This window comes from Cucurbita moschata, unplaced genomic scaffold (assembly GCF_002738365.1).
Source record: "Cucurbita moschata cultivar Rifu unplaced genomic scaffold, Cmos_1.0 Cmo_Scf00073, whole genome shotgun sequence".
NCBI lineage: Eukaryota > Viridiplantae > Streptophyta > Magnoliopsida > Cucurbitales > Cucurbitaceae > Cucurbita > Cucurbita moschata.
Genome location: NW_019268589.1, coordinates 324,402 through 338,544, shown reverse-complemented (window position 1 = coordinate 338,544; position 14,143 = coordinate 324,402). Strand labels below are relative to the sequence as shown.

The following is a 14,143-nucleotide window of genomic DNA, read 5'->3' as shown; positions in this document are numbered from 1 at the left end:
GGGGGGGGGGGGGGGGGGGGGGGGATAAGAATTGAGATATGGTACTATAAAGAACAAAGAAAAGGCAAGAAAACAGCCTAGGAGTTTGGGCTAGAGGAATCTCCTACCAAAGGAGCTACAAAAGAATAAACATTGTAATTGTAAATAATCATGAGAGAGCTGTAACTTAAAATAAATTTCTTGTGGTTGACGATGTGTTGTATACTATTTGCAAAAATTTCTTTGAAACCCCTTGTTTTCCTTTCACAAAAGCCAAGTAAGAAAGTTCAATAAAATCTTAGCCTTGATTCTAAACCTCCAATCTGCAAGGACTTGGCCAATCATCATCTTTCTAGGTAGACACGTAGAATGATCATATTCATTCAAAAGAAAAGACCAGCCCTTAGAAGCAAAAGGATGATGAAGGAGAAGACACTCCAAAGATTTTTCATCCTTATTTCTAAGACAACAAACTGAGGCGATAAGGCCCAGTTGGGGAATTGCATCTAACCTAAGCTATTGGATGCATCTAGGTTTATTTCTGAAGGTAAAACTTGAAAAGACCAAACTCTTCATTGTGGTCATAGTCTAATAAGAATTGAACATGCAAGATAAGGTTCAGAAACAGACAATTCCTTGGTTATTTTGCCCTAAGTTTCTTTTTTTATTGATGTTATATATATTTTTTTCATGAGAGGCCAATGACTGAATTCACCAAGGGGATGCAAAATGAGGCAAGTAGATAAGACATAAAACTGGGAAGCACATCAAAATGATTTCAAAATGGAGAAATTGGTTTAATAGACTTTTATGTCCTTTGTCTTGTGGTCAAACTAGCTATTTGGGTTAGTTAAGTTTTAATTCTTAACTAGCTTTTCCTTTTCTGCTTTGGTTAGTTGGTTAGTTGTTAGTCTCGGCCAAGGCTTGTAAGTTGATCTACATGTACTCAGTTGAGGATTGATTGAAAAACTTAATAAAACTCCAAATTAAAGGATACTTCATATTGTTATCAGAGCATTGTGAGAAAGGGCTTGATGGCTAGCAAGTTCGATGCGTTGGGTCTAGGTGTAGCTCAACCAACACCGATGTGGAAGCATCTTACTACTCATGCACAATGAATAGAAGACGGCCTTTTTGGAGTAATGAGGGCAGGGACTGTAAGAGGGCATATAATCAGCCTTATGTGGCCCTTATTCAATAAATCTTGAACTTGTTTTTGGAGTAAATATAATCTTTGGGGTTCATTTTATGATGTCGGAGGTTTGATAAATTGGAACCAAGAATTAGGTCAACGTGGCATTGGATATTGCATGAATGAGGTAATCCATGAGGTTCTTTTGTGATTTCAAGGAATTTTTGAAGAATTTGTCGGGCTTCTTGGTGATGTTAATTGTCAAGTGGATCTGGATCAGACATAGGCAATGACCCTCACAATTCATTTGTGGTGTAGTTCCTTTCCACTAAGGATAGTAAAAAGAGGACTAGACTTCTTGATACTTCCTTCGTCAACATTTTCTTGTCTACTCATAGGCATCCAGATAAATTTTGTCCGCGTAATTAAACTTATACGTATTATCAGGCCCGGTGTGCAAGGCTTGAACATTGTATTGCCAAGGCCTTCCCAATAATATGTGACTAGTATCCATATATAGGATGTCACATACTATTTGTTCCTTGTAATTATTGCCAATTGCAATGGGACAGTACAAATTTCGTGAATTTGGGCTTCCCCAACTTTTTTGATCCAACTCACGGATGGGGATCAACCTTGAGTTTAAGAGACTAAACCAACTTCCTAAACACAAGGTTTTCATTGCTACCACTATCTATTATCACTTACTTTTCTGTTAATGGTATACTGGGTTAAAACAAGCATGTTGCTTCTATTATCCCTTGTACTTCAGCGTTAATAGTATATTGGGTTAAAAAAAGAGCACGTTGCTGGAGATGTACATGATTTGTGGGGGCTAAGAGGAGCTGTTGCAACTCAAAATAATTGTTCTCTCGGTTCCTCATCATTGTTAGCATCTAGAATTGCCATTGAGCTTTGCCAAAGACATTCATTGGACAAATGACATTGCTGACCACATGAAATCATTTACCCAAGGTAGGCCAATTGTAAAGATTATCGTTTGTTGGTTGTTGGTTTGTTTCCCTTCTAATCCTCTTGTTGGCCGAGTAGGTATTTGATTGTTCATAAAAAATTGTTCATAATCAACGGGAAGTAACCAATTTTTTATCAGCCTCAACATCTTGGCCATGTGTAGATTGTGCCCTTGCCATACCTTCAGTGATTGGTCTTTAGCAGGTCCCACCAGACTACGACACCTCTTTCATTCAATTTAAATGCTATCGGCTTCACCTTCTTATCCTCTTGAGTATTGACATACACACAAAAGTTCTTGACATTCTTGACCCAATCTGAGAATAATTCAAGATCTAATTTCTCACTTAAAGTTGGTAAATCCACCTTCATCATTTAATCATTAATGTTACTGTAGTGCTTGAGCTCTCGAGGATAGGCTTTGATTCGTTTGTTTTCTTGGAAAGGAGGATATTCAGGTATTTCTTCTTCATTGGATCTGCCCCATTCGGGTGGTCTTGATAAATCAAAACGTAATTTAGGTCTTTTGGCTTAAGGAGGAGTGTTTCTTGGAGGATTTTAAATGATCAATCGTGTATCTTGGAGCTTCTTTGACCCATTTTGATAGGCTTCTATTGATTTTGTTACAAGGATAATTTTTGTTGGTTTTTTTGTCCCTGTTGAGGCATTGTGGCTGTGGAGTTGGAATTGGGAGGTCAACTATTCAAGCTGCCAAAGCTATAACATTCATTGTCAGGCACATTTCCATTACGTGCTCTTCAATGGAAATTACTTGGATCGACAAGGTTCAAGGTAAAAGAGTGAGTAGAGGGTTGGAAGATTTGTGATTGGATGAAGTGACACCTTCAAAGGTGGTGGAGGGATCCTTCTTTCTCTCCATTTCAACCCCTTCCAATGAAGATTGTTCTGATACAAAGGTTGATGTAAAATAAATTCTTGTCGAAGTCTTTATTTAATGAAGAAGAAAGTAAGCCAATATTAAGAGACAAGCTCTATATAGGGAGCTTGTTCAACAACGTAGCTAACCCATAGGTAAGACTTAACATAACAAAATAAAAGACTAATACTAACCATTTGGTAAAAGTCTAACTTCAACAAAAGGGTAAAGTTTAACTATATAGTAACTATAGGATAAACCTAATGCACCTTTCACTTAACCAACAAATGTCCGCACACACGAACCCTAGCTATTAAAGAAGACAGTGAAAGGGAACACGTAATGGATGAGTAAGCCTTGGAGGATTTATCAATGAATCTAAAAATGGATGTTATTCAGTGTTGGTTGTTGTTGATTTATTTAGTAAGATGTCACATCTTGTAAGAAAACCACACATGCTTTGAATATTGCTAATTTTTTCTTCCAAAAAATTGTTTGCCTATATGGGATTCTTAAGACTAGTATCATATCTTGGCATTAAGTTCATGAGCTTGGAAGAAATTTTTGAGGCAATTTGGTACTAGCTTGTGTGCACTTCAAGACATCCCCAAATGGATGGTCAATGGAGGTAAAGTCAAATCCTTAGCGATCTTATATGATTTGAGAACCCACATTGGTTGGGGACACAATCCCACATTGGTTGGGGAGGAGAATGGAACACCCTTTATAAGGGTGTGGAAACCTTTCCCTAGCACACGCGTTGTAAAGCCTTGAGGGGAAGCCCGAAAGGAAAAGTCCAAAGAGGACAATATTTGCTAACGGTGGACTTGGGCTGTTACAAATGGTATCAGAGCCAGACACCGGGCGATGTGCCAGCAAGGACGCTGTTCCCCGAAGGGGGTAGACACGGGACGGTGTGCCAGTAAGGACGCTAGACCCCAAAGGGAGTGGATTTTGGCTAGGGTCCCACATCGATCGCAGAAAGGAACGAGTGTCAGCGTTGGGGGGTGGATTGTGAGAACCCACATTGGTTGGGGAGGAGAATGAAATACCATTTATAAGGGTGTGGAAACCTTTCCCAAATAGACGCATTTTAAAGCCTTGAGGGGGAAGCCCGAAAGGGAAAGCCCAAAGAGGACAATATCTGCTAGCGGTGGACCTGGGCCGTTACATGATGCCTTTGTGGGGATTAGCTAACTCAATGGGATCTGCATTCAACCACATGAAACAACTGGTTAATATAGAAGTCTCCTTCCGAAATTGATTATACTAAGCTTTGTAGATTAACTATTGATCTAAATAATTTACTTTCTTCCATTGATTTGAGTTTGGAGGTTGAGGTAATTGAACCTCAAGGTGAAGGATCACATGGAGCAGTCTAATACTTCGTACAAGGAGTCCACAAATGCTCATAGGCCTGAGAAGAACTTTAAGTGGGGATTTAGTTATGGTCCTCCTCCAACAATCAAGATTGCCGGCAGGTTCCTTCAACAAACTAATCAACAAGAAGTTGGGCCATTCAACATCTTTGCTAAATTTGTCACCAGAGCGTACCTTGTTGATAGCTATTCTCATTTACACATCAATTTAACATTTATATTGTTGATCTTTATGATTACCATGCTGGGGATGAGTTCTCTTTGGTTCCTTATTCACTCAAGGTCAAGTTGTTTTTGAGGTGGAGAAATTCTTTCTCTTTTCAAGCCAAACTAGCCGTTGGGTTGGTTAAGGTTTGACCACTAGTAGCTTTTCCTTATGTGTTCTAGTTAGTTGGTTAGTTGTTGTTTCTGTTACTTGTTAGTCTTGGCATCGTCCCATAAATTGATGTACATGTCCTCGACTGAGGTTGATTTCAAACAATGAAACTCTCAAGGATACAACAGAAATTGAAGAAGCCTCTCTCTCTCTCTCTCTATATATATATATACGTGTGTGTATAGATATATTTGGATAAGTGACATTCAAAGAGAAGCTAAAAGGAACAACCTAAGGGGGCTCGAGGTAGAGGATACAATATATGCAAATACAATGTACATTTCAAAGAATAACACTTGTAACGTTTCTCCAAAGGATTTTTTCTTTTCCACTAAAGCTGCCGTGTCCTTGAGTTCTAAGAAACTAAAAACCATTTTGTTAAGTTAAACCTTTCTTTCCAATTACTTTTTCAATTAAAAACCTATTATATTCCATAAGAAGGTGACTGTAGTCTTCCATTATGCCCAATCAGACAAATTTATCCAACGCATAATAGTTTTTGGTTTAAGTTAATATGGATACCATTTGCAACTTCTTGATGTATCCCAGTATCAGCAATGAGTTGGATCTCTTCCATACATTTCTATGCTGATTGTCATCTACGATTGCTGCTCGTTTGCAACTTAGGTTCATTAGCTCACCAAGTTATCTTTATATGCGATGCAGGTACTTGAAATTTCTCTTCTTACACACACTTGATTGTTTGTTTTTAATAGGAAACAAGACACCTTTTATTGGTAATATGAAATAGATGTACTATGATTGTTAGGTGTTATGAATGTCCCTTTCTTGGATATTGAGCTTGCTCTCTGTTATTTGTTTGCATACAACATATTGCTCAATTGTATCTAATAATTTGTTTTGACATGCTATCATTTTTTCATTGAATGTGGCAGAAGGTTGATGAACCTTTGGCTCAAAGGTTTCATTCCTCAAACCAATGGAATGAGAAGGTCCATCATGAATCTAATGGGGATCATCAATCATATAGTTCAGTTGATTACGAAAGGCATAGATTTAAGAATAATGTTTCTGTTGTTGATTCACACGGAACGCTTGTTGTCCATCAAGATGTTGAGCACAAAGATGAAGTTTCCACGCAAGTTGATACAGAATCTCGCTTTGAGGACAGCAAGTCGGACAGGATGGTAAAAGCTCTTCCCAGTGTTCTGCCTCCAGTTGATAATGCTGGTTGCTCGCAGTTCTCATCACCATCTACAACATCTTTATCTGCTAGCAGGCAAGTAAAAAAGGATGTCATTCATCCTTACTGGTGAAATGATATTATGTTATTCGTTTGCATAAAATATTGAACATGTAAACTATTTTGGGACTTTTCAGGTTTACAGTGGATGTAGAATATGATCCACGGATTAAGTTGTCTGGACATGGCGTGATGCCAAAGTCTGATGCAAATAATCCCAACAGTCTCTGGAAGCAGGTATATATCTCTTGGTTCTAGCACTATTTTTTTTTCCATATATTTACGAGGAAGCCACTCTGATCTATGTTTCATATTTAGGACCTTGTTGTTAAAGTCCAGGAACATGAAGATGAAATTGTGCAGTTGCGGAAGCATCTTGCTGATTATTCTATCAAGGTAAAATGAATCGTATGGAATATCTTAGCCCATTGCTTTGATGACTTTGATTTGATTGTTCTATCCATTTTTGTTAGGAAATATTTTACTTGGAGACGATGATAATTCTTATTGTAACAGGAGGCACAAATACGAAATGAAAAATATGTTCTGGAAAAACGAATTGCCTATATGCGTTTGGTAAGCAGGGTTTTCTTTTGAACTCAATTTCAATTGCCTTCCTTAAACTTTTTAATTTTATGATTTCCATCGTTTCCATTCTGATTGGTTCTCTGCGGTTGGACTTCTTTTTCTTCTTGGTGTTATTCGTTAGGCCTTTGATCAACAACAACAAGATCTTGTTGATGCTGCTTCTAAAGCTCTCTCATATAGACAAGAAATAATTGAGGAAAATATTCGTCTTACATATGCATTGCAGGTTCATTCCTTCCTATGCCATTTCTGACGTGGCTTCTGGTTTTTTCAGAATGCTCAATTTTGTTACCATTAACTAGTTTGATATAAATCTAGTAGCTATTAAAATGAAAATTGCATTTTCTTTCCTAATATGAACTCTAATGAACTCCTCGACTCTAATCTGGTTATATCAGGAAGCACAACAAGAGAGAACCACATTTGTATCATCGCTACTACCTCTTCTTGCGGAATATTCACTTCAGCCTCCTGTGCCTGATGCTCAGTCCATCATCAGCAATGTCAAGGTGAATCTTTTAAGTATGTGGATTTGTATGAATCACCTTAGAACTTCGCAAGTTTACTGGAGGGATATGACTGAGATAGTGGTACAGTGAGGATAAAAGGATAACTCTTCCCAAGACGTTTAACCTTCAATTTTTAGTATGATTCCATAGTGTCTAGTACAACATATAAACCCTCTATTATAGGGTATTTAACAAGCTATGTTCTAAAAATACAAAAAAAAAAAAAAAAAGCTAAAAAGCTTAAACCAAGAATTGACTTAACTACTTGGGTAATTCCCTACTTCAATTCCCACTCTCTTAAAAAATTTGTTCTCGAGTTCAAAATAGAAAGTGGAAAGAAGTAAGAAATCATCCACCACTGGAATGATTTTTTGATGGTTGCAAACTAGTCCAACCGAAAAGGACTTTTGAAGCTCATCAACAAGCCAATGAAGCGAACCAATTCATCTCAATATTTGATGTCCATGCCTCCTATGTTGGCTCATCGGAATTTTGAATTCAACTTTTTGAATGATCTGTCGTCTATCCCATCAATCATTCTCCATCAACAGAAAAAACCTTCTCTGTTGAAGTAGGAAGAAACATATGCATCATTGAACACTCAAGTGATTGGTTTTTCACTCTCCCTAAACCAGGGATCCGTTTCGTGGTTGATTACTAGTTTCTCTTCCTCCTAGACGCCCCTCAACCAAATGTTTTTTCAAGGAATCGTGGATGAATGTCTTATGGATAAAGCAATTTTTTGAATTGCAAAAGATACTGTGAAAATAGTAAAGCTTGGTGTTAATGATGGCCTAATAAGCTCAGTTTATCGGTTGGTGTCGATGAATTTAGATGGACCAATTCCCTTCTAAAAAATCCATTTACTCAATAACAAATCCCCATTCATGCGAATCCATCAAATAAAGAAGCTTTCAATGTTCAAAGTCAAAGGAAAAAGCCTATTTGCACCAACCAACCGAAGAAACAATAGACTGATTGCAACAACCCAAGCCCACCGCTAGTAGATATTGTCCGTTTTAGCATGTTATGTATAGCTGTCAGCCTCACGGTTTTAAAACGCGTCTATTAGGAAGAGGTTTCCACACCCTTATAAGGAATGCTTCGTTTTCCTCTCCAATCGATGTGAGATCTCACAATCCATCTCTCCTTGGGGGGCCAGCATCCTCATTGGCACACTGCTTGGTGTCTGGCTCTAATACCATTTGTAACCATCCCAAGCCCACGGTTAGTTGATACTGTCTTTTTTGGACTTTCCCTTTTAAGGGCTTCTCATTTTTAAATGCTTCTACTAGGGAGAGGTTTCCACACCCTTATAAGGAATGCTTCATTTCCCTCTTCAACCGACGTGAGATCTCACACAGACCCAAGCATTGCTCACGATTTCTTGTAAGCTGGCACCTCTCAACCTTTGCTCATCATCATTATCCTTAGCCAACACTTCCCTAGATCTCTTCAACAAGGAGCTTTTGGTTTCAGCTCAATTAGCCTATTGCATCCTGACAAGTAATCCTTTCTCTATAGGCATACTGCTGGGAGCTGAAAGTCATTTTCATATAGAGATTGAATCAGAGTTAAGAACTTCCCCTTCGAGGTGCATTGAAACTTTTTCCATTGTTGGAGCCTTGCATGGAGGATATATGGAGACCTCAAAGAAAGCACTATCCTTAACAAATATGATGGAAGTTAGTATTAAAGTTGAGGAGAATTCTTTCAGCTTCCTATCAGCTGTGTTACATCTTCCGTTACCTCCATCCTCGCCATTGATAGTCCAAATCGATCCATTTTTTGAAGTCGAACTATTATCGGCTACTTGACCAACATCCATGGCAATCAACCCCAATCCTCATTAATAGAGGTACAAGTGTGTGCCTAAGTTGATGAAAGGGCAAAGTCACGTTTGCTCATCGTATTGGGAGATCCTACATGCATGCCCATAGAATCGTACCATCGAGCACCAAACCCACTGAACAAGTTGTCCTTAAACTTGCTCCAGTTTTTGGGTGGATGACCTAAAGATTTGTGATTTGGTCGACTTTTTCGAAACAAAGTTTTTTAACCTTTTTGTGGATCTTTTTTTCTCTTTTCCCTTATAGCTCTTGCTCTCACTCATGGTTTTTCCCTCCCACTTGTGGCTTTTGCTCTCTCATGCTCTCCTTGCACATGAGTTTGTTAGACGCTGCACGTTGTTAGTGTCACATTTATTGCCACCAGGTTGTGCCTTCATGCACCGGTGAGAGAGAATATCATCCTGGTCGCCATCACCAGGGGAAGAAGGCAGGGGAGTGGCGACACTAAACACGTGACTGGGAGAGGGAGTAAGAAAAGGGAGAGTTTAGCGAGAGGAACAATACGAGAGTTAATAGGGAAGAAGAATGAAAAATATTTTTAAAAGTTTGAGAAGGGTTTAGAGAATTTTATTGTGAAAAACCTGGTCAATCTCATTTGGGCCCAATTTTTTAGCTCAATATTCTCTCTTTGCCCCCTCTTACTCAAATCCTTACGTTTAACCCCAACATACAATACCTTCACTCATTTGCTCATTATGACTCCTATGCATTTATGTCTCTGCCCCACTCAACAGGTATTAACCCACCTTATTTCCACATTTTCTTCACTTGTCTCACCAACACATGGCTTTTGGATCATGCCAAATCCATCCAATAGAAGAAGAGTGCAATCCCAAAGAAACTACCATAAAGTCATTGGGGAGCTTTAAAATTTACACCCTATCGTCAACTAAGACTGACTTAGTTAAGGACATGTCGATCACCACTTGATAAGTTTCATAACCTGGGATGTTAGGGTTGTGGGCTCTTGAAAGAAGAGAACCCTCATCAAAGATTTATTATCATTGTTCATTCTTCATGAGACTAAATTATCTTCTATCAACACTAGATTCATCAAGTCAAATTGGATCTCTAGGAACATTGGTTGGTCATCTCTCAACACTATTGTCTCCTCTTGGTCGCTACAACTCTCCTGAGAGGAGGCCACCCTTTCTTCCGGAGTTAGGGTCTATTTTGCTGAGTTTCTTAGAGAGAGTTGTCTAACACCTATCCACTTGTGATGGTTTCCACTACGTGTCTTCTTTTGTTGAAGGTTGTTCAAACTTTTCCTATGAGTATTGGTGGCGTATTAATCCTTGGGAATGATCCCTCCCTATCACTATACATGGAGCTTAATTTTGGTGAGATCTTATCCTTCTCATCCCGTGACCCTTGGATTCTAGGGGTAATTTCAATGTTACTTGATGGCCTAGCAAAAAATTACCTACTCTTTGCCCACCGGAGTATGAAGCTCTATAATTTATTCATTGAAAACGTTGGCCTTAGGGATATCCCTCTCCAAAACGGCAGGTTCACCTGGTCTTGTAATAGAGAAGCTTCCACTTTGTCTCACATTGATAGATTTTCGGTCTTTGATGAAGTGAGAGCTGAGAGATTTTCCTAAAAAGTTGTCTTACTGATGTGCATTTTTTAAAATTTATATTAGATGAACATTGTTGTCTAGATTCCGCTTTTTAATACAATATTAATGCCATGAACATTCAATTCAAGTTCCAAATAATTATCCTTGATCTAATGAATTTATTTATTTTAACATGAGATGAAACTTTTCATTGAATGAAGGAAAAAGATTAATTTATTATTACGGCTAAAAGAAGAAATTACCAATGATGTGCTAAATATTTCACGGACTTTATTTTTCCAAATAACTTCCATAAGTTGCCTATTTTTCTTAACAAAAAAAAAACATTTGCCTATTTTTAAACCCCCGAATCACTCTATAAAATGGCCCTTACTCAGATGAATGCACTAATAAATGACTAATGTATGCTCTATTCTTTCATAATCCTGTCAAACTTGTGTAATGAGGGTGCAAGAATCTTATGAGGTTTAATTACTCTAATAAATCTTATATAAGCTTTTAATTTGTTTTCTTTTAAAACAAGAAATGAGACTTCTCCAATGTAATATAACAAGACTAATGTTCAAAAGATACCAGCTTTACAAAGGAGCAATAAAAGCAAAAAAAATAACAAAAATAAAATATAAAAACTATAAAGGAAAGATTAAGGCATTCCAATTGAGACAAATTTCCTGTAGAGAAAATGCCACTAAAGGCTTTAAGAGGAAACACCAAGATGAAGCCTTCAAACGAGTTAATTCAAAACTATCAAACCAAGGAAATTTCTTTTCCTGAAAAGTTATCTGGTTTCTTCAGCTCACAGTGTTGAGCCAAAGCAACTTTGCCTTGGAATTCAAAAGAGGATGAATGAGTAATTGAGATATATTTCTTCTGACAATTTTGGAAAATACCCAATGAGGTTGAAAATCTCAAACTGGATGAGCATCCAAAAAAGACATGATGAATATAATCTCAACAATTTGTCTGTTCTGTTAAAATAAATGGAAAGGTAACTCTTGGGTGTTTATGTATTCTTGCAGATTCTATTTAAGCACTTGCAGGAGAAGCTTCTTCTCACTGAGGTACTGATAATTTATTAGATTAATGATAGCTAGGGAAACTGTAATTTAAACATTCATTTTCTTTGCTTCTCTTCATTGTTCTCCCAACTTACTTTGTGTTGATAGACAAAATTGAAGGAGTCCCAGTATCAATTAACACCTTGGCGCTCTGATGCAAGCCACTCAAGTTTTGCACCACAGTCACCCCTTCATTCAATTGGTGCAACCTTGACCACTTCAGTATGCTCACATCTCTCTTATACCCTCATTTTTGAATTAATCTCCTTCTCTTAATTTTCTAAATTTTATGCCAGAATAAAAATGGGCTTGAACTGGTTCCTCAACCTCCATACTGGAACGGGAAGATGCCAGTTTCTTCTTCTGATGCTCAGACCACAGCTGATTGGGATCTATCAACTCATCATCAGATTGGTTTAGGTGTTGGTGTTGCAAAAAAGTTGGAACCAGATGATTTGAGGAGGTATTCACATCATGCAAGCAGGTGAGCCTGGTCACATGAAGACTGCTACTGAACTGAATACAATTACAACCATCCCGTTGTTGGTGCGTTCTGCTTTCATTGCATATTTTATGTTGCATGCCAAATGTGTTAGTATTGTCCGGAGATGCATGTTGATTTACAACATCACTTATCTCATGAATGACATATTTCATTATGCTTTGGAACCCCTCGCATCATCTTTTGTTTGATTCTAATAATTTTCTCAGGAGTAGCGATCTTAATTTCTGATTATTGATTTGGGTCATCTTTCTCACTTCAACAGTACCACCATTTTTAGTATTTATTCAGTTATGAGGTATTTTAACATTTTATGCTTTCTGTTATATGCCAACAATCAACGAACAACCAAAAACGTTCATCCTTTTTAGGTTCTCCCACAAACATTATTATTTCACTGAAGCCCCAGCTTCCATAGGAGTGCACAAACTACATTAGCTTATTAAGCTTCACATGTTTTCTCGTACCTTCATAGCTTTAGGGTTGAAACTGTCTGACCCCACTTATTCTTAACTCCATAGACAGAGCATTCTAGCCATGGGAACTGAATTCTCATGGAAAAAAAATGAAGATTTTAGTTTTTGTCAGAATGAAAATAGAGTACGGTCCTACGGATTCAACTTCATCTTTGGCCATATTTTTAGATGACCTCCTTCTGCCCCAAGAAATATTGTCCGTTAAAAATTTTGATTTCTTTGGCCCCTAATCACAGCTCCAGAGAATATGACCGAGTTCCTCAGTTACCTTCCTCAAAAGAATACAACACATCATACAAAAGTTCAGGCTTGGTTGGACTGGACATAGGGGTTGCATAGAGATGATTGGGTCCTTCTCCACCCTCCTTTTAGCGAGAAAGGAAAGTTTTTGTGGAAGTGGGGCAAGTGATATTTTGTGGTAGCTTTGAGGGAAGAGGAACAATAAGTTTTTTAGTAGGCTTGAGAGATCTCCAAGTGATGTTTGGTCCCTCGGTAGATTCTAGGTTTCTTTGTGGACTTTGGCTGATGAGCATTTTTATAATTATCTGTTTGGTCTTATTTTATTTGATTGAAGGCCTTTCTTGTAGTCTGCTTCCTTTTGTGGGCTCAATTTTTATTTGTCCTTGTATTCTTACATTTTTTTTCTCAATGAACAAAAGAAAAGATCTCCACAATGTTTCTTGGTAGGATATCTAATTTGTGCACACAATGTTTCATTTTTTCTTATATTTCACAGAGAAGTCTGATTGATATCTTGGAAATCCATTCTCTTTGAACGGGGTAATTCAAGCGGTTTATTGTGTTTGTCACCAAACTAAAGGTGTTCTTACTTAAGTTGACACCTTGAAGGTCCTGGCTTAACACCCTCAAAGCCCTTGGGCAGAGGCATGTACAACTTTTTATATAACTTGATGCAAGATAACCAAATTGAAGCTAGAAGTTCTTGTGAGCCAACAAAGGGTCTGAACCATCCTGATGAAGTTCTGGATCGATGTAGAAGCATATGGATCATGTTGTTGAGAACCTAGATGATGAAATGAGATGCAACTTGAAGGATCTTGACCTAGATTAGAGGCAAGGTTGAGCCTTAGAACTTGACCTAGAGGAAAGTCGGTTAAAGTCACAATTGAAGGAAAATACACATACGAACGACGTATATGGCCGAATTTCAAGCTATTGCATAAGGACTATGTGAGATCTTATGGTCGAAGATAAGCCTTGGTGACTTGAAATGGCTCGATAAAGTTGTACTACGACAATAATTCAGCTATCATTATTGACCATAATTCTATCCAGTATGATAGGACAAAGCATATTGAAATCATTCGACATTTGTTAAGGAAAAGTTAAAAGAAGGGGGTAGTATGCATGGGTTATGTGCCAACGACTTCAATTGATAGTTGTGCTAACAAAAGGACTTCACTTTCATGAGTTAGTATCTAAGTTAAACAATGAATGATATCTATTCCTCAGCTTGAGGGGGAGTGTCGAAGGAATATCCTTAATTTGAGGAAGGTTGGTGTAATCCTACTTAAGAAGGGAATTAGCCTATTTTTGGTTTCTTTTTTTCTATTGTTTTCTATTCCCTACAAGATTAGTTAGCTTTTCTTTTCTATTTTCTATTCCCTAGAGGATTATTTATCTTTTTTTTTTTTTTTT

At 37.7% G+C, this 14,143-nt stretch overlaps 1 protein-coding gene across 3 annotated transcripts in view; it reads left to right on the top strand.

Annotated features, from left to right (window-relative positions):
- Window positions 1–14,143, top strand: part of LOC111438327 — a 26,345-nt gene that overhangs the window by 3,035 nt on the left and 9,167 nt on the right. The window contains exons 1-10 of one of the 3 annotated variants that reach the window (XM_023076229.1): window positions 5,361–5,381; window positions 5,615–5,955; window positions 6,057–6,156; window positions 6,238–6,315; window positions 6,436–6,495; window positions 6,629–6,733; window positions 6,906–7,016; window positions 11,468–11,509; window positions 11,615–11,728; window positions 11,803–11,990. In XM_023076229.1, coding sequence (XP_022931997.1) covers window positions 5,376–5,381; window positions 5,615–5,955; window positions 6,057–6,156; window positions 6,238–6,315; window positions 6,436–6,495; window positions 6,629–6,733; window positions 6,906–7,016; window positions 11,468–11,509; window positions 11,615–11,728; window positions 11,803–11,990 — 1,145 coding nt within the window. In that variant the 5' untranslated portion in view covers window positions 5,361–5,375. Of the gene's footprint in view, window positions 1–5,360; window positions 5,382–5,611; window positions 5,956–6,056; window positions 6,157–6,237; window positions 6,316–6,435; window positions 6,496–6,628; window positions 6,734–6,905; window positions 7,017–11,467; window positions 11,510–11,614; window positions 11,729–11,802; window positions 11,991–14,143 lie in introns of those variants that run through there. The other 2 variants (XM_023076227.1, XM_023076228.1) reach the window with 2 other exon arrangements.